Genomic DNA, 27,265 nt, shown 5'->3' on the forward strand with positions numbered 1-27,265 from the left:
TGGTGAGACACTTCACAGGCTGCCAGAGCTGCAGACCATCGGATGGAAAAGCGAAAAGAGCAACGATGCACCTTCAAAACAGCGCTGGTAAAAACCTGCTGCCTTCAAACCGTCGGTGGAGGTGCGTCGTGCACCGTTGATTGACAGCTTCCACGGCTGCATGAGAGCGTTTGCTCAGCGGCGCGTGTCCATGAACCTTATTTAAATGCGTCCATCCAGATGTGCATCCAGCAACAAAGAGAGACGAGCAACGAACCCACAGCAGCTACAAGTCAAAACAAGTTCCATGAGTTTGATGGGTTGTTTCCAGCAGCTCATATGTGTGTTGTTGAGTTATTATCTGACTCAGTCCCAGTGTAAAGTAGTGAAGGCTTTTCTCTCATGGCACCTCCTCCACCAAACACTTTAAAAATACATATCTGTGAAAGTCAGAGCGTTAAAATTAACTTTATTTGTAAATCTGACCTCAGTCGCGCCACGCAGACCTCGGCTCCACCCAAGCCTCTACATAGACGCTGTTTATTTGCTCTGACATTTCATGCATAAAAACATATCTGCGCTGCCTATTTTTCCCCAAATGCGGCGTAACCGAACCGCGGCGCCATCATCTATACTATGAAGGATTTCTCTGAAACTTATCCTGTGTCGCCTGCTAATTTTTTAAAAATAAGCAACAGCATGAGGAGCCTGGGGTAACGGAGTCGGTGATTCATCAGTCTCCATTCTTGTCGTAATTATGATTTCTATTTTGACATCTGGGGAAGTCTTTGAAGTGTGTTTGATGCCGTGGAGAGCCAGCGAACAGCCTAATGGAGGCCCTCTTGTGCGCTCGCTAGTCTCCTCCACGCAATCACCCGTGATCCCCACCCGCGGCGAAACACCAGCCATCGCACAACCGGAGCCGCCGCCAGGAAACACACGCACTGAAACAAAGCCCGTTGTAACGTTATGGATGCGGACGAGGACTAGCGTTGGAGGAGGAAGCAGTGAGGCAAATACGTCCTGATGAAGCAGAGATAATGAGGTCCTGCTCGTCGTCGGAGCAGGTCGTCATGGGAGCCTGAACGGTTAAGAGAAGGACAAAAGTGACGCTGCTGTGATTTCCCTTCACTCTGAACACACACACTGTTGCACTCTGACTTTTTATTCATGAAAACAAAAACAAAAAAACTAAAGGTAATAAGGAAATGCCAGGCAGGCTGGCACACACCTCACCCGGGTTCACAGCGAGGTCAGGACACCTGCGCTGCTTTACACCCCAGGTCCCTGCAGAGGGCTTCGTTATTACACATGTTCACACCTAACATTTATTTATTTCAGATTTCAGAGGTGCTTCAGATACACTCAGCAGTAGAAGTGAAAATGCAGTAAAGGAGCCCAGGTACAGTCGGTTCGAGAGGAAGAGGCACAACAGAACGTGGATTTCAATTTGTATGGTGAACTTTTGCACAACTTCAAATGTATTTACAATAATAAACAACCAGTCATTCATAAGATGTGATATTTACAGTTATTACAAATAAGAGTGGATGCAGCTAAACGATCCAGTAAGTGGAGCTGATATCTCTTAGCAGTAGTCTTTAAAACAATTTACATAGTTTCTTCTTTTGTTTCCAGAGGAGGAAAAAATACCTCTGGTATCAAAAGAGTCTCGTCAAGTTAATGCCAAGAAATCTGTGGTACAATACAAACAGTTTAATTGTGTAATTAACAATCAATAACCACTTCTAGTTAGAACATTTCTGCTGAAAGGAACCGAGAAACACTTATAAAACAGTCAGTCGTAACAAAATAACTGTTGTTCTCATTGAAATAAAAAAGAAACACTTTTATACAGAATATTTATACAGGAATAGCTTTTTGAATTGGATTGTTAACCAAAGGAAGACACATCGCAGACATCGATTTTCACACAGATTGCATATGTTTTCTCTCTAAGGTGTTCTATAGGTTAGTCGTTTTACCTAAGCTTATTTGCATGATAGTAAAAATTGCATACAACATTAATCGTGAAGCTTGTAGCATGAGTTGCTCGACATACAGCACTTTTTATAGGCAACCTTAAAGCACATTTCTCCATTTAAAACGTTTAAGACACTTTTTGTTTTTACTGCCCATCGAAATCACATTTATAAATAGAAAAAAGGTTGGTGGGATTTTCTTTTTTTTAAAAAGCGCTACGTAACATAAACGGCTTGAAACCAAAACGTTATTACATCAGAAACACTGCATGAATTGCAAATAAATAAATGTCAGACAAGATAAACGTGGTGTAATTCACATTTCTAACTGTGTGGCAATTCAGAAAGTTACAGTGACAAAGGTTTTGCAAAATAATCTAACATCGGCAGTGCCGTATAGTACAAGGCATTTGTTGGCATAGTTTCTTAAGACTGTATTTTTACAGTTACAATATATGTCTGTATATTTTTATATATATATTTATATTTATATATATTTATATTTCCTCCCTAAGAAATAATACGTAAAGACTGAGCTGTTCTCGAAGATGCACCTGGGCCGGGTGATCGCGTTCCAGAGTTTAGAGTGATCCATAATCACATTATGCGCTTTTAAAAACAATAACTAATCTGCCAGCAGGCTCCAGACTTAATACCTCATGATTAAGGCCTTGTCAACCACTTGGTCCTTGATTTCATTTGCTATTTTTTTTAAAAATCCAGTTAAACATTACATACGTAAACACCTATGAAAATCCTAGCAAACTCCAGGGGGACTTTTTTTCTCTTTTTAAATAGTATCAGTAGCTCAAAAAAGATAAAGGAAGTCAGTGTAAAACAACGGACATAGAGTGCAGTCAGCAAATATCCACGGCAACATACTTAGAATCATTTTTTGTGCAGGTTATTTAAACGATGCGTCAGTCTTTACAGTGAATAATACAAGTTTTACAAAATCCAAAAAGTTGTCTGAGTCTGAAGCGGCCTCTCCAGTGTGTGACTCTGACTTCACAGCCTGTCCGTCTGCAGGGGTGTATTAATAAACACTCCTCACACAGTCCAGAGGCTGTACTGATTAAAAACACTATTTGTCTTTATTTGCAGTGCGGTGGTTCTGTGTGGCCAAAGCGTCACATTTAGCACAGTCATCAGTCTGTGTGTGCACAAGGAAACGTGTTTTACAGGGCGAGAGTCCTAGTCCTTGGCCTCGTGCTCCGACTCCGACTGCGTCTCGGCGCCTCTGCCCAGCTGCTCCTCGATCTTGATGGAGAAGATGGTGTTGTTGGTCTGCGTGCTCTCGTCCAGCTCCTTCAGCAGCTCCCCGCTCTCCCTGAAGTCCGTCAGCTCCTCCTCGAAGACCGGGCTGCTGCTGCTGCTGCTGCTGGTGTTGGTGGCGACTATGGCGCTGCTGCAGCTGTTGCTGTTGTTGTTGTTGCCGGGGTCCTTGGGCGCCTTGGCTGGATGGTTGATGTAGAAGCGCTGGTTCTGGAAGAACTTGATGATGGTGAGCTTGGGCAGGTCCAGCTGGGCCGACAGGGTGTGGATGGCCTCCTCGTCGGGGTACAGGCCCACGTCCTGGATGAAGCTCTGCAGGATCCCCAGAGCCTCCAGGGAGATCTTGCCTCCGCCCGTGCGCGACTTGATGCTGCCGCCGCGGCCGCCCTCGTCCTCGGCCTCGGCCGGGGAGGCGGTGGAGGGCTGGCGGGGCGGCAACCGGGGGCCGGTGGTGGGCTGCTGCTGCTGCAAGGGCTGCTGGGACAAAAGGGGCTGTGAGGGGTGCTGGAGGGACAGGGAGGGCTGGTGCTGCTGCGACTGGGCTGTCTGAGCCTGCGGTGGGAGAAAAACGGGCAGAGAAAGGAGACAGGGATGTTATCAGCGAATACTTATCGGCGCCTTAATAGGGCCTTTCATTAAAATCAATTGAGTCGTGAGGAAAAATGGGCCCGCTGTGCAGAGAACAGGCACTTGGTTGAAGGAATGTTCCATGTAATATCGCACTGAATGTAATCAGTTTTGCAGATATGACTTTTTCCCTTTTTTGGTAGTGGGAGATTGTGTCTCTCATTGTGCGGCCGAGGCAACAGAAACACACGAGTGGAGGTCCTCGAATGACACAATCCGAGCTACGCACTGGGAATTCACAGGGAAGACCGGCCTCTCTATTATAGCTTCTGCTGCTTATCAGGCTCTATTGCCTGCCAGTGATAAACAAGCTCCCGGTGCACAATTCATGTTGTGATGGTGTGGCTGATTCGCCGCTATCGATGGCTTTCACTCGGCCGTCAGAGTCCCCTCAGTGTAAACACATGACACATTACTCGTAAAATGTCTCATTGTGTGGTTGGAGAGGTAGCGAGTGGGCAACTCGTGGTCCCCATTGACCCTGCGAAATGGGTGCTCTTTTATTTTCATTTCTGAGTCAGACGCTGCAGAATAGGTGTTTCATAATGAAGTTTGAGCGAGTGTGTTTGCCAGCTGCGTAAATGCACCCAAAGAAGTGATTTTACAGTACCAATACACTGAGCCATGATAGTTCTTGTTGAGCTAATGTGAGCTAATTTGGCTAATGTGTCGTGTTATTGAAGTACCCGCACAAAACAGTTCCAGTCTCTTATGGACAATGTAAAACTGCAATATTAAATCAGAAATAATCCTATTTTATCAGGCTACATCCGTTTGTGCTTGAATGCAAAGTATTTCCCTCATTCCATATCTGCTGCAGAAATTGATTCGTAAAAATTCTATTACCTTATTTAGATTCCGTAAATGGCAACCTTTGTGAAACACCGGCCACGTCTCCAAGTAACCAAATAACTAATCAAGCACTCAGCTGTGTCTCAGACTTTTAATAGAAGTATTATTGTACTTCATTAAGATATTTCAACTGTTAACCGAGACCGTGTGTTATTTTCTATTTATCTGCCAGATGTCTCTCATAAAGCGGCTCTGTTAACTAAGTTCAGGCTAATGATAGCTTTGAAAATGGCTTTCACTGAAGAGTAGGAACTTTTAAGTGCTGCTGTGTTTCTAATTAACAACAGTTAACTCCTAAGTGTTGTTTATTACAAATTCCTAGAAAATTTGTTGAGACGAAATAAAAAGGGGGGAAAAGATGTGTTTCACTTTTTTTGATAAAGCACAAAGAGGTAAATATGCACAAATACCTGGAGTATTTATATATATATATATATATACACTGTATGTATATAAATAGTTTACATAGAGACTCTGCGGCCTGCAATTAATAAATGTTTTAATTCCACATTAAACTGTCTGCATCTTCAGGACGAATCAAAGTGGTGCTCACCTGGTCGGAGGACACGTGCAGCAGGTGCGACGGCCGCTCGTTGTGGTGCTGCTGCCCGGCGCTGCTCTCCTGCTCGTAGATGGCGTCGCGTTCCACCTGGGAGAGGCTCAGGAAGCGGCGGATCATGGACAGGTTCTCCCAGAGCGTCCGATTCTCTGGCGTGGGATCCTCCTTCCAACGCAGCAGCTCACAGAGCCAGCCCTGACAAAGGGATTAGCGGAGGGGGGGGGGGGGGGGGGGGGGGGGGGGGGGACGAAAGAGCGAGTCAGCAACGCGGGGCCTGTGTGTGGGCAGATTCCAGGTACAGGCCAGAGTACACAGCCTGCAGAAGCCTCTCCTTTATTACTACACCGAAGACAAACACAAAATGTGAGAGGTAAAAATGTGTTCCACGACATACAGCCCTAAAGAAACATGCACACAAAGTCAACACGCTGGGGGTTCAGAGCCGCACCAGCGGTTCATGGTGTCTTCACGGTGCCGACGCAAATTAGCCGAGGTCAAGAAACGCAGCGGGAAGGAGCCCGAGGAGGAAGGCGCTCGCGTGTGCAGCGGCCCCTTGGGAGGGAGCGAGCGACTCCCATGTTTGCAACACTCCAGCAGAGGGCCATGAAAGACAGACTGAGCAGGAGCAGGGCTGCAACACAGCACGGCGAGTCCCACACGTCCACATAATGAGCCCATGCACCAGCAACCACGCACGACCTGCACGGAAGCAGAGCTTCCTAATACAGCAGGAAAAAATAGCTTCTAATGCTGAAAAATCATCTTTTGATTTATTATTGATAAAAATTAGCTGAGATTGAAAAAAGTGTCTCATTCTATTTTCAGGTCGCAAAAATGTAACTGTTAATTACTATTATTTTATAGAAAATTGCATATACTGTATAAAATGATTAATCTGGAAAAACACACTATTTTAAGATTAGATTGAATTTTACACGACACGTCATTAGACAAACAGAAGTAAACTGACGGTTGTATGAATCCAAATCATTCGGTTGTATTTGTTCATAGAGCTGAGGGACAAACTCAGACTGTAAAAAAAATGAGGAGTTTACACGAGCGCGGTCACTCAGACGTGACCTAAGACCATGACTGAGTGTGTGTTAGTGAGTGAGTAAGTGTGAAGGGAGCCGACGCCGCAGAGCTGTGTGGGAGCGAGGAGAGCAGCGGTGGGTGGGATGGAGCTGCAGCGAAGCCATAACATGGCTGTGTGGGGACAGCAGAGAGGAGCAGCGAGGTGTGTGTGTGTGTGTGTGTGTGTGTGTGTGTGTGTGTGTGTGTGTGTGTGTGTGTGTGTGTTACAGGGCCACTCGCTCCTGGCAGCCTGACAGCGCGGCGCTGTAATCTCCCGGCCAGTGCGCGGCAGCACCTTTCATTTCCACAGGATTACAGCGCGTTGTTGGTCCGCACGCACACACGCACGCACGCACGCACGCACACACGCACGCACACAGGGCAGAGCCACGCCGCCACGCTGCACGCAGGAGATAACTCAGCAGTTTGGTCGTCCCCTGATCCAACTCCTCCCATAAGCCACATCAAACCCAGGAGGGGTTTTAGGAGGAAGCCGAGAGGGGGAGGACGAGCGAGAGACATGAAGAGAGGGGAGAGAGAGGCGAGTGGGTAGAGGGGCCGTAAAGCCTGCGTGCCCACCTTGTTCCTTTGCCACGTTTATTGTTGCGTTTTTAATTTGCATGCAGAGGGATTTGGACAGTGCTCCAGTTGGGCTGTCTGTGGTTTCAGCTGATTCGGTAGTGAGGGAGCACACACACACACACACACACACACACACACACACACACACACACACACACACACACACACACACACACACACACACACACACACACACACACACACACACACACACACACACACACACACACACACACACACACACACACACACACACACACAAACAACCCACCACACACCATCTTGTCAAAGCCAGAGAAACAGTACCCTGGCCCAACGATGGAGTAATCCAACTCAAACACTCCCCAAACCAGCAGGATTAAACCCAGAGTAGCAGAGCCAATCAAACAAAGGCACGACGTGAACTCCATTTCAATGCCAGGAAGTCCATTTGATGAAATAAAGTACAGAGAGTTTATTAGTTCACAAGTGTGAATGCTCATTTGTGTGTTTTCCTGAGTTTGCTGCCTGCGTGTGATATTTTCCGCTGTTTCTGGGCTGACATTTAGCTCCTGCAGGAGGAGGAATCACAACGGCGGACATTTGCTGGGCGATTCTCCGTGCGCTGCGCGTCTGACGGCAGCGAGGCCGCTCCCGGCCAGCGCCGTGGACAGTGGACAGTCAGCGTTTTCCATGGCAGCTTCAAGGGCTTTGTTTGTGTTTGTCTAATTGCATTGCTTCCACAGAGCAGGCAGAGGCAGAGGGCGAGCGAGCGACGGGGAGAGAGAGGGGCCACGCAGGCAAACTCAGGTTGCTGCAAATGAAGTCGCGTCCAGCTGGTGTTTCCTTCCAACATGTCTGACGTTCATGTTGGGCTTCGCTGTGCTGCGATATTACCCATACTGTTGCAAATCTGTTTTCCCCTCTTTATTGTTTAATGTAATTTGCCGAGCCTCTCCACCGCAGCTGACAAGCACCCACCGCTCTTGATTGGATCATGGAACTTGCTGCCCCTGCCACTAAAGTGTTCCAACACGGTCCAGAAAACAAAAATCTAGGGCTCTTCAACGCGGCGTGCTCGGTGTTTTGTTGAAGATCATTAAGGGCTCTCTATAAATAAATAGAACAGGTAGTTCGGAGCGGGCCCAGTTAGCAGCCGGCTCGGCATAAAGGAGCCACTCACTGCGTTTCACAACAGCTCCTGTTCAGTGAAGACATTTTCCCAGGTTGCAGTTTGAGCATCGCGGCCAGAAAACAAGGCCGGGTTCGTGTCTACGTGGATAATTATGACTTGGAGCGGAGCTGCACTCCTATTAGAAGCAGCACCAGCAGCTACAGGAGGGGTTTTTACATAACGATGCCACTTAGACTGTGTGGCGGGGTCTCACACCTCTTATCAGGCCTCTCTACACGAAGCCGCAGGCGGCCACTTCAAACAGACAAAGTCAGACAAGCCCGGTTCAAGCAAACTGCCCAGCGCCAAACAGCAGCTGGAGCCACTGAGGGCGAGAAGTCAGCGAGCGGTGGAGCTGCATCAGTCCGGACCTTTAATAAGGTCCCACTGAACTAGATGCAGCCAATTAAATGACTGTCTATTAAGTAATGGGACGTTTTATGGTGAAAATGACCAACTGATGCTGAGAATGAAACACAAACCTAACATTTTCCCAACCAGCATTCACCATAAAGCTACAGAGCAGTTTAACCATTCCAGCCCGATTTTATAACCGGCTGCAAACAAAATCTCAGATGAGGATTAACAGCCTGTGAAAGTGAGCTGACAAATTCATCTAAGCTGCCTGTCATGACGGAGTTAGCACCACTAGGATTTGCAGAACTACACAACAAGGACACTGAGCTCTGGACCTGCTCAACTAGAACCGTGTGAAGCGGACGGACCGGTGCTAACTGGATCTCAGTTCAACTCCCAGATGCTTCAAACAGCTTCGTCAAAGCAACAACAGGCACAGGATTATCAGGCCACGTAGACACACACCTGCAACAATATTGCAAAATAATCCGCAACCTCTAGGTCACCATTTCTTAATTATTAATTACTTCTGACTAGCGGAGCCAGCGTTGAGCAGCCAAACAGCCTTTTCTTGCTTTACAGCAGCAGTAGTGCACCACATCTGACCAGAAGCTTGTGCCGCTCTGGGGTCATAAGGTGCCAAATTAAAAGGGTAATAAACTCTTCAGCGGGCCATTGTACGGTCCTGGTATAAATAGCAGCCTGGTGTTCTGATAAAAATATTTTCCCCACAACACAATAGTTGAATTCATGCGCGAGATTCACCCAGCTATGCAATGCGGTACACCGTGTATGTGAGCGCTGCAGTCACAAGCTGCCAATGAGAGCATAGGCCTGCTCTGTGCGGGAACAGCATGGTATTCACCGTCCAACACACCCGCCCCATTCACCGGCAAACTACCGCTGAGAGCACCCCCAAACACGGGAACGCAGAGGCAGGCAGGCAGACAGGCAGGCAGACAGACAGGGAGACAGACAGACAGACAGACAGGGAGACAGACAGGGAGACAGACAGACAGACAGACAGACAGGCAGTGAGACTGACAGACAGGCAGGCAGGCAGGCAGACAGGGAGACAGACAGACAGACAGACAGACAGACAGACAGGCAGACAGACAGACTGACAGGGAGACAGACAGACAGACAGGCAGGCAGACAGACAGACAGACAGGCAGTGAGACTGACAGGCAGACAGACAGACAGGCAGGCAGGCAGGCAGACAGACAGGCAGACAGGGAGACAGGGAGACAGACAGACAGACAGACAGACAGACAGACAGACAGACAGACAGACAGACAGACAGACAGACAGGGAGACAGGGAGACAGACAGGGAGACAGGGAGACAGACAGACAGGCAGTGAGACTGACAGACAGGCAGGCAGGCAGGCAGACAGACAGACAGACAGGCAGACAGACAGACTGACAGGGAGACAGACAGACAGACAGGCAGACAGACAGACAGACAGACAGACAGACAGGCAGTGAGACTGACAGGCAGACAGACAGACAGGCAGGCAGGCAGGCAGGCAGACAGACAGACAGACAGACAGACAGACAGACAGACAGGGAGACAGGGAGACAGGGAGACAGGGAGACAGACAGGGAGACAGGGAGACAGACAGACAGGCAGTGAGACTGACAGACAGGCAGGCAGGCAGGCAGACAGACAGACAGACAGGCAGACAGACAGACTGACAGGGAGACAGACAGACAGACAGGCAGACAGACAGACAGACAGACAGACAGACAGACAGACAGGCAGTGAGACTGACAGGCAGACAGACAGACAGGCAGGCAGGCAGGCAGACAGACAGACAGACAGACAGACAGACAGACAGACAGGCAGGCAGGCAGGCAGGCAGGCAGGCAGGCAGGCAGGCAGGCAGACAGACAGACAGACAGACAGACAGACAGGCCAGTCCAGCCAACACCTTCTCTCTAATCTCATTTGCTTGGTATCAGCCCCATCAGACTGACCTCGGCCACCACAAAAATAAATAATTAAAACCAGCCAACAGATGTCCATCAAATTGAGTTGTTTTCCCGCCGTACGTCAGATTGTTCAGGGACCCAAAATAATACTTCACTTTCAACACTGCGATTATCCTGAGTATCATTTGAACAAACGAGCCGGGATGACGCGCGAGGAAATAGCACAGATGAAGAAAGGATTGTGTCCATTGTTGTGGCTGATGGTTGGAGGACGCGAAGGTGTCAGCGGCAGCCAGACAAACCTCTCCTGTGTCTGAACGCAGCCTGGGACTAAAAGAAATGGGAAGACAATGCGTCATTGTTCCTCGGCCTCCTTGAACCTGGACGAGGTCCAGCACTGGCAGGAACCGCGCGCAGATAAATGCAGCCGATAACGCGCTACGTTCAAACCTGTTTCTCCTCCCGGTCCCAGTCAAACCAGTGGCTGCACGTGCGCGTCCACCCAGCACGCAGAGCGTGCCGTGGTTTTAAATAACTTACGCCATGGTGGACGCCCATCTGCTGACGACGGCTCTCTGGCATATGCGAATCTCCCGCAACAATAAGCAATAATTGACTGCACAATTCTGGGCCAGATTTTTTTGGGGGGTGGGGGGTTAGAGACAGAATAAGTCTTTATATGGAAACAGAAGAGCTCTGTGATTGTACAAATTGTCTTCGGCGTACTGTGCAGAAGACGGGGCAGAGGAAATGGGTTCAGTGGCATTTAATGAGCAGCAATGTTAACAAAAGTTAGACACATGTCGTCATGTTTACATTCGTTCACCTCCTATGTGACGAGGTTTGCATGAGGAATGACTAGCTAACATCCAAATGCGCCTTCGACGGGAAGATGAAAGAGATGCACATTCATTACATGCCCGACGTGAAATCGGGTTTGCTTCTGTTCTGCACTGAGCAGAGTCGGAGGAAGGGTTGAGATGGAAACACTGCGATTTTACAGGCGATATGAACATTTTTTGAGTTGGTGAATTGGGTTGAAGTAGACTCTACAGGTGTATCTAATAAGTCAGTGAATGTACTGTATGCAAGGTGCCGTCTCTACATAGTCTTCTGGATTATACTTTAGCTACTATGAAGTGAATCTTACCTACGACAAGCGAATATAAAGTGTAATAACTGGACATCAGAACAGAGCAAGTTGCAGCATTACACATTTTTAATGATTGCAGAGAGAATAAGAATTTACAGCTAAGGGAAATTAACATTTTTTACATCTAAAAATATCCCACTTTGTTTACACTGTGTCTAAAGGCTGTTCACCATATGGTGATGAAAGAGTTGAATTTATTGTTAAGCTACATTTTTATTTTCCTCTGCATTGCTTTCCTCTCACCGAGCCATCTGATTCCCATTCACACAGTGGTCCTAAGCATCCAGAAGGAGGTAGACTACAAAACGCTCGGATCAAACAGGCGTCTTTTTGAAATGACAGATAGGCCCTAAGGACGCTTGGATTCGCTACCAGAGAAAACCATGATGCAATTCCTAGTTCTCATATGTACAAATCATTGCGCTCCTTTTCTCTTAAGAGAATCTTCTGAGGATTAAAAACTGAGTCATCTAAATCCCTTGAAAGTTGCCTTTAAAAAAATATTTTTTTTATTATTAAATCATATTGATTTGACTCTGATGTCTTGTCAGAGTGGATGCTTTCCAGATTGTGGTTGCCAGATTGTGTCACTATCCTCTTTTGTGAGGATGTCAGTGGCTGAGCTTTAGGAGTGAAATTTGCCAGTCTGCGTCATACATGCCAAATAATTCATCTCTATTCGAGCTGTGACACGGAGAAGTCTTCGCCAAACAGCGAATATTTTCTGAAGAGGGGTCGCGACCTCTGCAGATACAATAACCGAGTCGACAACAATAACAGACTGACGACTAACACGACACATTGTGAAGGCGAGGCATGACTGTGCAGGAAATGGCCCTCTTTGTGTCAGCGCTCGCTCCCAGAAACAATCCCGAACAGTTCTGTGTGGCGCTTCACGTCACAGCTACCGAACCAATAAAGTGTGCAGGGAATTTTCGAGCAACCAAATAGAGGCAGATGGAGCATAAAGAATAACCAAAGGCAAATGACCAGTCCGTCTAAAATGGAGCACATTAAACATCTGTGTGGGTGCAGACTTTCTGAAGCGCTCGGTTTGTTCTGTTTCTTCACACACAATTATACAGAACATACTAACAATACTTTTATCAGAATCTTAATCTGGTGAATCTAGTGAAATATGAGAGAACCTCTAATTTGCATTTTTACAAATTAGATCATAATCTTGTTCAGTATCTGCCAAAACACTTGCAACATGTTTTATCTCATGACAAGGTTAAAATTCACTTTGAAATTCCATAGTAGGCCGAGTGTTGTGTTGTTTGTCGCAGTGAAGTGCTTCGAATTGTTTATGGACACAAAACGGCTGCAAATTGAGTCACGGTTGATTGTACACTACATGTGCCTCTACCAAATATTAGTATTGCAGAAATTGCAGCATAATCTAGTTTAGGTTGGTGGTGGGCTGATATTTGGGTACCAGCACTGAACGTTCAAACACTGTTCCCCCATCGCAAATTTACCTGTTTATAATCGCTTCTGTTCGATACCGCTGAGGCAGATGGAGGATGAATGAATGCACAGTAGACAACAAACAAAGACGCCGTCGCTGTTTATCACGACATTACCCAGAAAGCACCTACATGGAGCCTTATTTCATAAATTATAAGACTTTCATTGAAACTTAATTGAAAGCTGGGGTTTAATTGCTAATATCAAAGCATAATTAAGCTGATAAATCATGACCGATCTTATTGAATTAGGGATTGAAACAGCAGAGAACCTGCAAATTGTCTGTGTCAGCTAAATAAGTGCTCTTAATTGGCCTACAAGTTTGCATCAGATACTAATCAAACTGAACAAGTTTCTCTAGAAATAGCGCTCAGTCTTCACATGCATGAGTTTAGTCTGGACTAGAGAGTTGGAAACTAGAAAGCCACAAAATGAAATGTCTGAAATTGTATTCTCTTTAGATGGCGTCTTTAGGCGCAGGTTATGTGCTATATTGTACAAACAGAACGTGAAGATTATGATGCAGTGATGTGGAAGAATGTGATGTAGTCAGAGATAAGGACAGAGAGATTAGCTTTCGAAAGACGCAGACAGGGAGAGCAAATAATGCTTAGCAAAACCAAGTGTGCACAAGCACCAGCATGAACACTTGGATAGGTCCTAATATCTCCCCATGCAATTCCCCCTCACTCTCACTGACTCACACACACACACACACGCACACGCACGCACGCACGCACGCACGCACACACACACACACACACTTTTTCTCCCTCAGACTGCATCTGCTGGAGCTACTGGCTGTAGTTAAATTGAAATATTTCCCGGCGTGTGTCAGAAGCATGCAGAATGGTAATTATGACAGATCTGATTAGGTGGGCCGAGTCGGGCGGCTCCGGGCTGCAGGTGCGACCTTGTGCATTCCTGCGTGTGTAAATAAAATTAATTACAAGCGTAGGGGGCGCGCAGCGCGTGACATCAGCGCACACAGGGGGGACTCCCACGGGGGGCACCCTAATGGAATATTTTCCCCGAGTCTAATAATACAGTTGGTATTGACTTGAGGTAATTAGGGGGATCATTAAAGCGCTTTTCCCGGCGTATTTGCCTGCCTGATCAGATTAGCGAGAATAGGCCTCAGAACAAGCCCTGTGTGGTCTGTCAGGAGAAGTGGAGACAGTGGAAGATGGGTTAGCCGGCTGTAGGAAAGAGAGAGCGAGCTAAATGCAGTGCCTGCCACTTGGGCAAGGGTGGCTCGCTAACACGCTAGCGCTGTGTAAGGGCTCGTAGAGTCAGGCCCACGGCTGCTCGAGACGACGGGGAGCCTGTAGCCCTAGCAAACAGGCTAACCCTGCTCCTGGTCCTATAATAATGACAAACAGTCAGCCTGGAGTTCTGACGGTTGGGGCACATTCCAGGTTTGGCCTGCAGGGTAGGAGGTAGGCGAGCAGGAAGGAGCGCCTTGTGCAATGGGAGACAGATGGGGTGAGAGGTGGCATGTAAGGCGTAAGTGAGAGAGATGGCAGGAGAGACAGAAAGTGCTCCGGGCATGCTCAGTGAGACCCCGCGCTCCCGCCAGGAGGAGGAGGAGGCTGCAGGGAAACAGGCAGTGCCGAGAAAACAGGCTGGTGGGAATTCCACTGTCCATTAAACAATAAGAGAAAGGCTCGTTTCGGAGGGAGGGGAAGACTTACCATTTGCAAGATAATTCATTCGCTAAATTAATTATTCAGACAGCTGGGTCTCCAGTTCAAGAAATTGTGTCTTTAATAATAGAGGGGATCTGGCTTAGCCTGTTTCCCATGGCAACCTAATAACCAAGCAGGCACAGGAGATAAATAAATAAATCAATTAATAAACAGTCACGGCCCTTTCAGATCCCCGGGGGCTGTGATGTGCTCGCTCTGAAATGCCTAATATGAGGCGGAGGGGTGTGGAGTCCGCAAACAGCAATGAAGATATCCATGCCTGGCCCTGTCACGGCACAGAAAGTTAAACTCAGAGAGGAGGTGCAGCTGAACACATCGCCCCAAGGCACCATCGAACCCCGGAACAGGCCGGGATTACAAAGCATCTGATGACATCGTCCCCGTCTCACCAGGCCCGATTGTCATGTCACCCAATTTGTACACAGCTCCTCATGCAAAACACGACTTCTAAGTGGCTCCTTAGTAACAGACCACGCTCTGAATGGTCTCAGCCTACAGACAGACGCCCAAAAGGTCAGCCATCTGCCCCTCTCGTTAGGCACATACTGGATGGAGCGGCGTGACACAGGCCGCGTGCGTGTTGTTGGTTCGCGGTGGCTGGATGTGTCATGAAGACGTGAGATTAAACCTCAAGACAAAGGTGTTCAAGCCACAAGTCCACGCGTGTGAGGAAACCAGTGCTTTTCCAAACATGAAGGAAGCAGCCAGTTATCCTGTCCTCCTCACATCAGCGTCCCCACCCGCCCCCCTCCACCCTCCCCCCCACCTCTCCAGACCAACGAGGCACTCACTCCCCTCCCCGTCACCACCCCCTACCCCCCCACTCCGGGGACTGCCGTGCCAGGCGGGTGCAGGGTGACAGATGGCATACACCAATCTCCCCACATACACCCCCCCCCACTGCACCAGCTCCCCCCGCTCGGCCCCCCCGGTGGCGCAGCGGCGGACCAGATCAGTGCCATTCTGTCTCATTAGAGCCTGGCTAATTAGCGTAGCCTCTTCCAGGGAGAACGAGCGAGAGAGGGAGAGAAAGGGAGATGGTGAGGGAGAGTGCTGTCGGCGGCAGCGGCTCCGTTCTGTACTCAAATGGTCATTGAGGAGTCGGAGGGCTTTGAGCCCCGTGGTGCGCAGGGCTCCCAGGGTGCTTGTTTTGTGACAGCAGGGACTCTGATTCTGTCTGTTGGACGATTCCTCTCAGGAAGCGTCGCGGATGTTAGGACATAAAGTTGAGTCAGAAGAATGCCCCCGAACGGCTGCGCCCTCAGCAAACCCCCCCCAGCCGAGCGCCAGCCGCCCCCTCCGCCGGGCCGTGGGACGCAGGACCTCCCGGGCAACGTGACTGAAAGCAGAGCACGCTAGCTCGCTACGCGGCTCCGGTAGCGAGCCAGTTAATAACACCGGCGCGGTCTCGGGCCGACCCGGATCGCAGCCCGCGCGTCTGCGGGCTAAGCTCAAACACCGCTTGGCGAATGCACCTACTTCTGGCAGAGCCGTCGCTGGATTCGAACCAGCAGCGTGCACTTGTTTTCTCCAAGTCTGACACCTCCTGGAGCTAAATGGAGATGGAGCATTCTTGGAGAATTCGGTCAGCCTGAATCACGGAGGAGCAGATCGTGAATAATGACTCAGATTTTATCAAAGACTGAACGTAATATGTGCCCTAATAAATCACCATCACTGCACAAAGTTAAAAAGACTGTATGCTCAGACTTGAAAACAATGGCTACCATTAATCTGAGTAATATGGCTTGGGTTAGATTCACTGTTATATGGTTACTACTCTGAATATATGGCAATAAAAGAGTGATTGAAATGCAACACTGAATATATGAGGAAGGGGGGGGGGTGCAGTAAAGGGCTGGCAGGGGCCTGCTGTGGTTACGAGACATAAGAGAGTACAGGATGGCTGCATTCCAGGAACCCAACAGAACACACACGCACACACTCCAACAGACATTTACACACATATACACACACCTGACACACACAAACGCACACTCGTCAGTTTATACACAGTATATACACAGGAGTAAACTCCTGTTTGCTGCCTTCTACCCTTGGTTTCATCACTCGTCTCCTTCTCGGCCGCAAACAAACCAAATATGCTACGCCCAAATGCTAAACACACGAAGAAATGCTACAAGATGCACAAACGCCCACGCACATATGGGATCAATAGCAGCGTATCCAGGTCACCTGATCATGTGCTTGCATAAGCATGCTGGGAAACTGTAAGCCAGGCTGAAGGCACCGAGGCTGAGGCTGACAGAATAGTGCCAGGCTCTGTGATGAGGCCTCTTCCCCCACTCCTTCCCCCCACGATTATTTTCCTGGACCCCACATGGGCACCGCGCCAGCACGGCCCATCCTCCATCCTCATCGCCAACCACATCCATACTGCACTCCCATCTCCGCACCAGCAGTCGCTGCTGGCATGGCGCTCTACCCAAGGCTTGAATGTTCTGCAAAGCTCTCTGAACCTAAGCTTCTGTAACAATGTTAAACCTTTCATTTAAATACACAGATTGCTGTTCTGATTCATCCAAAGCACACAATGCTCACTGATGTCCTCCGATCCGCGCACGGAACAGGATTCCTAGCGAAAATATTGTGGTTTTCATTCAGCAGTGGCGACAATGGTGTTTAGAAGTAAAGAGAAATAAGCAGCTAAGGAGTCTGTGTGAACAGAAGCTGGAGTCTGCTTACACATAAAATTAAAAAAACAGCATCCCTTCACCAATCCTTGTCCACTTAACCATGCAGGAAATTTAGCATTTCTCTTTGTTTTTGACTGGGCAAGTTCAGGAAGACTGATCCAGTAAGTGAGGCAAAACGTCTGCAAAAAAGGCCACGGGATCATCCTTTTTGGGGGAACCTAACTGATAACTCTGAGCCGGTCTCTGGTTTTTAGGGGTTCAAGGGTCCTGAAGGGGAGGAGCAGCCGCTGGCCTGGCGCTGCTGGTAGCTGTGTCAATGCCGGCTGGGTAGTGAGGGGGGAGACCAGCTGCCCAGGGAGCGCCCATTACGAGATGGAGCCAGAGATAAGTGCTCTCCCAGGCCCCCTTTCACAAGCATAATTAGCACACTTCTTATCTGCTGCTCAATTCACATTCACACCCGCCTGCCATGAATGGAACGTGAAAGAGAGGCAGAAATCAGGGGGAACGAGAGAGGTAGAGGGGCAGGACAGAAAGATAGGAGGGAGGTGCAGGAGGCACGGTGGAAACCTGTTCCCAGACAAGCGCGAGTTAATACTGCCGCTGCCTTTCTCTTTCTCCATCCTTCCAAGAAGTCTTTGAACTCCTTAACAAAAACAGTGGTTTGGGCATCAAACTGCAATTTGGTAAAACAAAGCTATCTGAGGGTATAATCATCCTAATCAGCAAGAAAAAAATAAAGCCTTCGCAGATATTTCTAGATTATTCCGCCCTTGGTGATCTATTTCTCCCTCGTTTTCTTCATCAGGCACAATTGTGGAAATCTTCCCAACTCAGCCTCTGACGGGCACGTGAAAACCTTTAATAATGACTCCTCGGCGCTACGGCGAAATTGCTTTTAATAAAGAGTTCAACTGATGGTGTGTGTCTGTTTCCAGCACACACAAGCTCGTATTGTGTGCGTTCCCGGCTCTCTGGGAGGAGATAACAAAGGGCCCCCATCGCTACCGAGCGCAGCAAATATAAACAGGTTTGTTTGGTGTTGAAACAGTGTCGACTGCAAAACGCCAAACCCACAATAAAGAAGACGTGTCATCGGGTATAAATCACCACAGTGATGGGCCGCAGCGAAGTTTATTACTCGCTGCAGAGATTTCTTTAAACTAAATACATGTGCCTTTACTTTTAAATGTTTTAGAGTCTTTTTCATTTTTCTGTGAGTGTGTTCAAACTCATTAAATCATCAGGTCAAAGAATATTATTTACACATTGAGGGATCTTTACCTTTTTTCTTTACACTATATTCTTAAAAATAAAATAAAAACCCAGTTTTTAGGCTTAAATGCGATCAAAGAAAACACCTTCATATACTGGAGCCCATCAGGACGCCGGCGCTGGCCGTGCTGCGTGTGTGTTGAAGTACCTGGCTCTTGGAGGCAGCCACCTTAGCGAACAGAGCCTGGGACACCTTGGCCCTCTTCATCTCCTGCTGAATCTCGTCATAGATGGTGGAGTTGATGTTGAGAATGCAGCTCTCCGTTTTTCCGTTCCACTCGCTTGGCAGAGGTGACGGTTTCACCTATAAAGATGAGTTTGATCATTATTAAAATCATGTGCAAATACTAAAATATTTCAATGTGTTTTACAACAAGAACAAGATTTCACAAAATGGATGTGGACTTGATACTAAATTAAATTTACCATATGTATAAAAGCTCAGTAGATTTTTCAGCTCTGTAGTTATATAAACTACTGTTACTACTGTGTGTGTGTGTGTGTGTGTGTGTGTGTGTGTGTGTGTGTGTGTGTGTGTGTGTGTGTGTGTGTGTGTGTGTGTGTGTGTGTGTGTGTGTGTGTGAGTGTGTGTGTGTGTGTACTGAATGTAGTGCATTGTGGCGGCGGAGGAGTTTTGGAGTCATTCACTCACAGGGGAAATGCCCACAGGGATCCGGGGATTCCAGTCTTCGGGCCTCACGCTGTTGCAGTCTTCCCTCCGGGGCTGCAGTGTCAGGAACACAATTTGTTCAGTGTCACACTGGCTACACACGAACAGTCACCTTACTCACACACGCACGCACACGCACGCACGCACACGCACGCACGCACACACACGCACACACACACTCTCTCACACACTCTGCTCCAAAACACTCAGATGCGTTGTATGAAATGTTATCATTTTTTATGTTAAGCTGGTGATTAAAAAATAAATGCAAGTGAAGTGAAATCAAATCATCTTCATTCAGCGGCTTGTTGCATCTTGACAAAAATCCTTTGACAAGGTAACAAGTACCCTAATAAAAGCATTACCCGAGAACCATTAGCATATGAATCATTCCATACGCGGCCTTTTGAGAGGCTGCGGCGGCGGCGGCAGGGTTGGGTGCAAGTGCACGGCATTCACGTGAACCATAATAACAGCGACTCATCATACAGCCTGAAAACATATATATTCAAGTATTTGTCTAGACGCCGACTCGCTCGCCGGGTTAAAACAATCACATGATGCCGAAGTCTGTGGTGAAACTGGAATTTCAGAGCAGCTCTGGGCCTTTCATCCTCAGTGTAGGTAGGTTATCATGTCGGGCTAATTGTTAAGGCTGGGACGTGCGCTAACTAGCTCAGGGAGGAGTCGAGCAGACCCATCAGCACATGCGAGAGAAACATACCTCTGCATCTGTTTTTATGAGGCCAATAAAAAAGCCTCCTCTGTCTCGGGCTCAATTGCCACCCTGGCTGATTTATGTGCTCAAATTCACACCGCATTGCTCCATAGGAGAGGCTGGCAGATGGCCAAGGCTATGAATGTGTGCGTGTGAGGGCTGCGCAGGAACAGGTCTACGCGATAAATATCAATGAGTTTAAAGTCGAACGGGTGACGTTTGTCAAGGCCGGAGACAACGAACCGATGAGCCAGCGGCGTCACGGGAAAAGAAATCTTCGCTTTGAGCTTCGACACGTGTTTAGGGCACGTTTTGTAGCCGCGTAATAGTTGAACTGTCTCGGTGCTGTCAGATTCTGTAGTCAGGTCGGGTGCAAACGGACACTCTGACACAACCTCTGATTGTACAGACGAGCTGCGAAGCGCTCAAGTTCGGCGCCGCTGCTTCAGAATGGAGCGCTTTCATTTGAGCTGTGCAAAGACACTGACTGCAAGCATGCTGAGCAACTTAGGAGGGGGGGGGGGTCACTCTGTTTGGGAGCTGGGTGGGCCGGCGCTGTCTTTCTTCCCACCTCACCTCAAAAACAGACAAATCTTCACAGAGGTCCGGACAGAGGGGGCCTTTGTCTGCCCCCTCACCTCCCGGACGCAGCTGACCGCACTTCAGATGGGCTTAAGTGGTAGAAAGTTGCCACATGCCTTTCAAAGAGGCTACAAAGTTGTGCTGTAGTTGATTTTGAAAGAAGGACCGACTAAATGATGTTTGATCTTTCACGGCGCTTCACTGAGCCAGCTTTATTTTTGCAATGGGAGGGCTGTTAATGCCGCCTAATGCACAGCAAAAGGTCAAAATTAGCACAAAAAATTATCCATCATTTGTGCACCGTTCTCACCTGTGTGGTGAGGGCGGGGAAGATGCAGAGCTCATTTACATGCAGGGAGAATGTAAAGTATGTTCTGGGGGAAAAGCAGCAGGGTTTATTTACTGCGTGTTGCTGTAGCAGGCGTGTTGCAGCCTGATGCGATCATGGGAAATGTGGGGAGTCTAAGGCAACGCTGTGCTCCAAGCCTGCCGTGAACAAGTGGTTTATTTAAAACAAGAGCCAGCTCCATGAGCCTAAAAGTAACTGAACCCGGTCTGTTTGGAGTGAAAGCTCCCAGTCAGGCCACAACATGGCGTCCAGAGCGTGACCTGGTCGTGAAGGGCCCTCGTACCTGCACGGGGCGGCTGGCTGGAGTGCTGATGAGCGGGGTGGAGCCCATGGCGGAGGCGGCCGTCAGGCTGCGCTCCCGCTCCTCCTGGTAGATGCGGTCGCGCTCGGCCTCCGGCAGCTGCAGGAAGTTCTGCATGGCGCGCAGGTTGACCAGCAGCGACTGGGACGCGGTCTTGGGGTCCTCCTCTTTGCGGAGGATCTCGGAGAGTAAGCCCTGGAAGACAGGCGAGAGGAGAAACACAGGTGGTCAGACGGACAGGACGCCCTCACATCCCATAAACAACATCACTGTGGTCTCAGATCTCTCCCGGTTCCTCTTCCCTCCACTCTCAGCATCAGTCGTGGGAAGTGGTCTCAGAACCTCCTCGCTCTTCTTCCACAGAGCTCCTGTTTAGCAAGTTAAACACATTGTTCTGTTGTGCTGGTTCACAGCACTTCATCAGTGATATTCTTGTGCATGACAAAACTACTTCAGTCAAACTTGCGTGGCCTTTGAACTCGCTCCACTTGCCTGCGTGTAATTGCAGTTGCAGATCTTGGACATATTCTCGGTGCCGCGTGTTGCTGCGGATAAGAGCCGCAGCTCCTCATGTGAAACGTGGAAGTCTTGTGCGGCGGGCAATCAGTGTATCCTCTGTTTGCCTTTCAATAGCGCTCAATTCCATCATTATGAGACGGCAATGACTCCATTATCAGAGACGTGTGATTGGGCCTTTTCATCAGCTCTTGGCCACACACTGAGCAAAATATCGCTCTGCTTCTCTCACTATCAATAGGTGTGATTTCATAATAAAACAAGGTGATGGGGAAAACATGCTCGTGCTTTTATTTTTTATTTATACGCGTTTTGAGAATGACTGCAGCCACAAATATGTGTCTGTCTACCAAAATATATGCAGCGACAGTGCGTGCGTCATGTTTAAATAGGTGTGTGGTATTCAGGCAAGTGTGGACAGACGCTGGCACGAAGTCAGTGACTGGGGCATTTTCACGTGGAGGAGGAAGGTGCACTGGATGCACACGTACGCGAGCGGCGGCGCGGCCGCTTGACGTCTGCATTCCTGTGAGTGCGTGCGTGCTTATCTGCCCTCACCATCGCCCATCGCTGTCTATCGCGCTGGTCAATCAGCCTCCTCTCCCCAAATAGACCTCAGACGTTGGCCGCCGCCTCCTCTCGCTCCCCCCTGCGCCGACCCCCACGTCTTAATAACAGCAAACACGCACGCCTAATAAATAATCCCCAAAGGCGAACCCTCCAACGGCACATCGAGCTAATTCCTCATATCAGGCACAGATAAGACTCTGTTTGTTTGGGAGCTTCACAATCTCCACAAAAACACCAGTGTCTGACTCCATCATATACGCTGAGGCCCAGTTGCTGAACGTTATAATTCTAATAGATCTTTATCACAATGCGCTGCTTCTTTTTCCCCCCACAAACTTCAGAGTGAATGGAGTCATAATGAGGTTTGCTGTCACCTCCTTCCACTCCCCTCTCTAGTACAGACAGTACATCTTAAGACATTATCACTGTCTTTCGCATGTGTGTGTGTGCGCGCATGTGTGTGTGAGGCCTCTGACTACGAAGCGAAACCACATGTTTGTCGGAGAGATAAAGCGTGCCATGGCCGACCCTGGCTCTTTCATTTGGCAGCCTGCCAGCTGTCTTCAAGTACAGCAGAGGTGCCAGATTACCGACGTGTACGATAAATACTGGATGTATGAAACACCAACTAAATCAAACTGCAGGACGCTTCTCATTTCTTGATAAACTGGACCCAGTCAGTGGTTTTATTACTTCCCTGATGTTGACTTCTGAACCGTGAGCAACTGAAAAAAATGCTAAATTGTTTTGCTTTTATTTTGTGTATTCGTGCATGTTTACATTTTTTAGGCGTTTCCAGGACGTTAACATTTTAATGGCATTTCTTTAAGGAACAGTGTGTTCACATTTTATTGCCATGACGATGTCTGCTTCAAACCAGAGGGGAAAATTTGTAATAAACTTTTAAAAATTGGGCTAAAATATTACACTGTAAAATAAAATTTAACTAATTAAGTTTAAAATGATCGAAAAATAAAATAAAATCAGATTACTGATGCTTTTCATAAATATTCAATTTCATCACCAGCATCCATAAAATGCACGTCTACATTTAAGAGGCAATTTTTTTTTTTTAATAAAATTACCAAGAGTAATAAAAGTAAATATCCACTGACCTACATTATCATTGAATTATCATTATCATGTGAATTAATTGTGTTGCATTAAAGTGTTGGACCCGTCCCGTTTCCTCACCTGGGTTCTGTTGAAGGCCACGCGGGCAAACACGGCCTGTGAGATCCCGGCCCGCTTCAGCTCGTCCCTCACCCACTGGTAGATCTCAGAGGACACCTCTGTGTTGGACGCCACCTGCGGCTCCAGGGGCTTGTTGTGGGAGCTGCGGTTCACAGGGGGGTGGTTGAGGTACTGCTGCGACAGGGACTGCTGCGCCAGCAGCCGGTTCACGGCGTACTGCTGGTTGAGGATCTGCGCCATCACGAGCTGCTGGTTGACCAGCTGGGGGCTGATGGGCGTGGACACCAGGCCCGGGTGGTGCAGGCCGGGGAGCTGCGGCTGCCGCCCCCCCGCCTGGCCGCCGTGCGGCGGCGGAGCGTGGGGAAGGGGCGGCACGGGCGAGGAGGGCGTCTGCTCCGCCGTGCTGCCGGGGATGGGCTGCTGCTGCTGCTGGGAGAAGCCCAGGTGGTTGTGGCTGTGATTGGAGCCAGGTGGGGAGAGGTCAGAGAGGCCGTCCATCTCTGCCGGAGGAGCAAGCGGAAAGAAGAAGTCATCATTTGCAGATTTATGCACAGAAAAATAAATGTACATGGTACAAAAAGTTCAGTGTCTTGTAACCGGAGGCCTCAGCCACAGCTGATCTGGCAAAAACTGGCAAAAAGATGGAGATGAAGATAAAAGAGCTTCATTGTGTGTGACCTATGTGTTTTAAAACCCATGCAGTTGAAATTAAATTCAGGACATCCGGGCCTCATCATGTGGAGGAAAAAAAAAAAACCTTGGGCAGACAGTGGAGTGTGTGTGTTTCCAGAACGTAGAGGCAATGCTGACGAATCTGATTCTGCTTTACAACTTTGATTCTAAACGAAGGAGCAGAAGCAGCTAATGTGACATTTTTAGGGAACAGTGGTCTAAATATAAATGCCGGGAGCAATAAATGAGACAGAAGGAGTGCGCTGGTGTGTGCGGCGTGTAACCTGAGCGTCTCCTTCCAACGCGCTAAAAATGACTGAACTTGAAAAATGTGTAATAACTCCATTGTATGTGCCCTCATTTAATGGCGTTTTGGAGATTTTCGCGGCTTCTCCTGCTTTGGGAATCTTTAAGTCTGTAATGGCTGCTGGGGAATATTTTAAGAGGTGTTTAAATTATGTGCTTAGAGGAGGAAAACAATGATTTAACATTCAAAGTACTACCCACAGTGATGGGAATGAGCATTAGGAGCAGAGCAGGCGAATGTTTTTCAGCTTCCACCTCGCCTTAAAGAATCCACATATGCCGAGCGAGTGTGGGGGCAGCGTTTAACAATGCATTCGTACGGCGACGCCAGCACCTTGGACGCACGCGTGCTGCGGCCTCCACAGCTCTCAGAAAGGCATAGTACGCGATTGTGAAAACTGTAAATAGCTGTAAATGGTGGTGGAGAGGGGGTGGGGGTGCAGATGAAAGATTAGGTGCATGGACGTTTTCCAAAAATACCCACAATAATCGTGTGTGTCTCAACTGTCACCAGGCACAAAATGCGAAGCCAAGACGGGTCCATTGAGTGTTTGGAAAACACACGATGTGGGGGAATAAAACACAAGCAAAAAAAATCTTGGTAATAATCACATCTCCTGCCATAATCCCTGGCATTCCCTGCCTCTGATGGTATGGTGCCTATTCACCCCGCGCGCGCGCATGTGTGTGTGTGTGTGTGTGTGTGTGTGTGTTACTCGCACAGACTGCTGCGGGGCATGCTCACAAACACACAAACACACAAGCGCGCGGAGGCATTTCCATGCAAATTGAAAAGAGAAGGGGTGACAGAAGAGCATGGCAGGCCCTGGGAGAAAAAGGCTGCCACAGAAGCGGGAGTCCTCGTGTGGAATCCTGCCACAAAAGAGCCCCGGATTAAACACACAATGGGAATGGGATGTGGGCTGAGGCGAGGGGGGAGTGTGTGTGTGTGTGTGTGTGTGTGTGTGTGTGTGTGTGTGTGTGTGTGTGTGTGTGTGTGTGTGTGTGAGGGGGGGTGAGGCGGGGTGAGGCAGAGGTGCATGCACAGTGACCCAACTCCCGCTCCCGCGTTGGCTTCTCGGCGACGACTTGTGTCGCGGCCTCAGGAGAAGCGGCACCGCGTCGGCTTCAGCTGCCACAACAAAGGAGCGAACCGGGCCCCAGAACGGGGCCCCAGAACCGGGCCCCAGAACCGGGCGCTCCTTCCCCCGACTACAGGCTCAAACCACAGCGCGCTGAAGTCAGAGCGGAGTCATGCGCTGCGTGACACCTGTGCCAGCAGCACAGAGGGAGCGGCGGCGCTCGCCTCCAGGACGCACGGCGGCCGCGCTTCCGAGGCACAGGCACCGTCAGAGGCACAGGTGGGGGACACCTTCTGTGTCGGGGCTTTGGCTGGTGTCACGCCGAGCGGTGGAGTTTGTGTAAAACACAACTCTGATACTATCACTGGGCCAGTGTGTGTATACATGTGTGGTTTCTGGTCTTATCAGGACCTGACGTCCTCAAAACCAGAAAAAAAATGAAAGTGAGCAGTTGAGCAGTTGAGCAGCTCGCGTTGCTTTAAAGTCAAGAGGAAACAGCATTTAGATGAGTTGGACGTGAAGGGATGTTCCAGCCGGGGTGGGACCGGCTCACAGATGAACATTGTCATTTGCGTGAGATAAGGACGATGAAAGAGAGACTCGCTCTAAATTCTAGCAACAAAAGCACATTTTTAATTCCGATGCAACTTTAAATTGTGATATTTGACTTCAGGATTAACATTAACAATGTAATTGAGATTGATCGCAGGCAAACCAGGCATTTAACATTAGGTGCTCATTTGAGGCATTAAGCAAAGAATGTGGCTCCTGACGACCGGTCTGTGCTCACATGTTATGGCAACTCTGAGCCAAACGCTGTTATTCGTCATAAGCCACTGATTAATGGTGAAGTCGCTGGTTTAGGTTAAGTCTCCCAGGCAATAACTGATCTCAATCGCAAGTCGTCTGAAGTTGGAGCTAATGACTGAGAGTGTGTGTTTGTGTGTGTAGCCACGTACCTAGCGCGTTGGCGCGCGGGCTCTCACGGAGGACACACGTCCCTAGGTAGCCCTCCAGCTGTGAGGGCTGGCGCATGCCTGCAGACACACACACACACACACACACACACACACACACACACACACACACACACACACACACACACACACACACACACACACACACACACACACACACACACACACACACACACACACAGGGAAAAACACAGGTTAAAGCACTCCTCTCCCACTCCAGCTAAGCCACAACTGTGAGCAGCGAAGGCCACGCCGGCAGCTGCAGTCGTGCCACTTTTGAGGAACGGCAGTAAAACAATTGTGACAAAGAACGTGTAGGAGTGCGCAAGAGAACGGCACAGCAAATAAATAATGTTCCAAGCGTATGTTGGACTTTAACAGGAGAAGAAGAAAAACATCAGATAAGATGTGATCACAACACGCGATTTGCATGGAGGCTGTGAAAACATTCTGATATAATATCTCATCTGTGGTGGCGGCGAGCAATAGCATCGAAAAAGAAAAAAAGATCGTTCAACAGATTGTTAAAGCTAATATCGCAGCATTACTGCGCCTCACGACAGCGGGGATCTGCTTAATCAACACACAAAAATATATCGGAACCTCATCTCCAGGAAGGTTGCTGCTGGTGTTATATAACCTCATTTCCTGGCGGGTCAAAGGGGATTTTATTTAAGATAATATAAGGCAT

At 48.6% G+C, this 27,265-nt stretch overlaps 1 protein-coding gene across 3 annotated transcripts in view; it reads right to left on the bottom strand.

Moving 5' to 3' along the window:
* Positions 1-1,128: 1,128 nt before the first annotated feature.
* LOC114842702 (DNA-binding protein SATB1) overlaps positions 1,129-27,265 on the bottom strand; it is a 48,532-nt gene continuing 22,395 nt past the window's right edge. For all 3 annotated transcript variants that reach the window (XM_055503186.1, XM_029128491.3, XM_029128490.3), the window contains exons 7-13: positions 26,557-26,634; positions 23,538-24,037; positions 21,240-21,452; positions 19,290-19,361; positions 18,786-18,941; positions 5,269-5,469; positions 1,129-3,788 (exon numbers count right to left, since the gene is read on the bottom strand). In XM_055503186.1, the coding sequence (XP_055359161.1) occupies positions 3,156-3,788; positions 5,269-5,469; positions 18,786-18,941; positions 19,290-19,361; positions 21,240-21,452; positions 23,538-24,037; positions 26,557-26,634 (1,853 nt within the window). In that variant the 3' untranslated portion in view covers positions 1,129-3,155. The remainder of the gene's footprint in view (positions 3,789-5,268; positions 5,470-18,785; positions 18,942-19,289; positions 19,362-21,239; positions 21,453-23,537; positions 24,038-26,556; positions 26,635-27,265) is intronic.

The sequence above is a fragment of the Betta splendens genome, chromosome 16, assembly GCF_900634795.4.
Source record: "Betta splendens chromosome 16, fBetSpl5.4, whole genome shotgun sequence".
In the NCBI taxonomy this organism is placed as follows: Eukaryota; Metazoa; Chordata; class Actinopteri; order Anabantiformes; family Osphronemidae; genus Betta; species Betta splendens.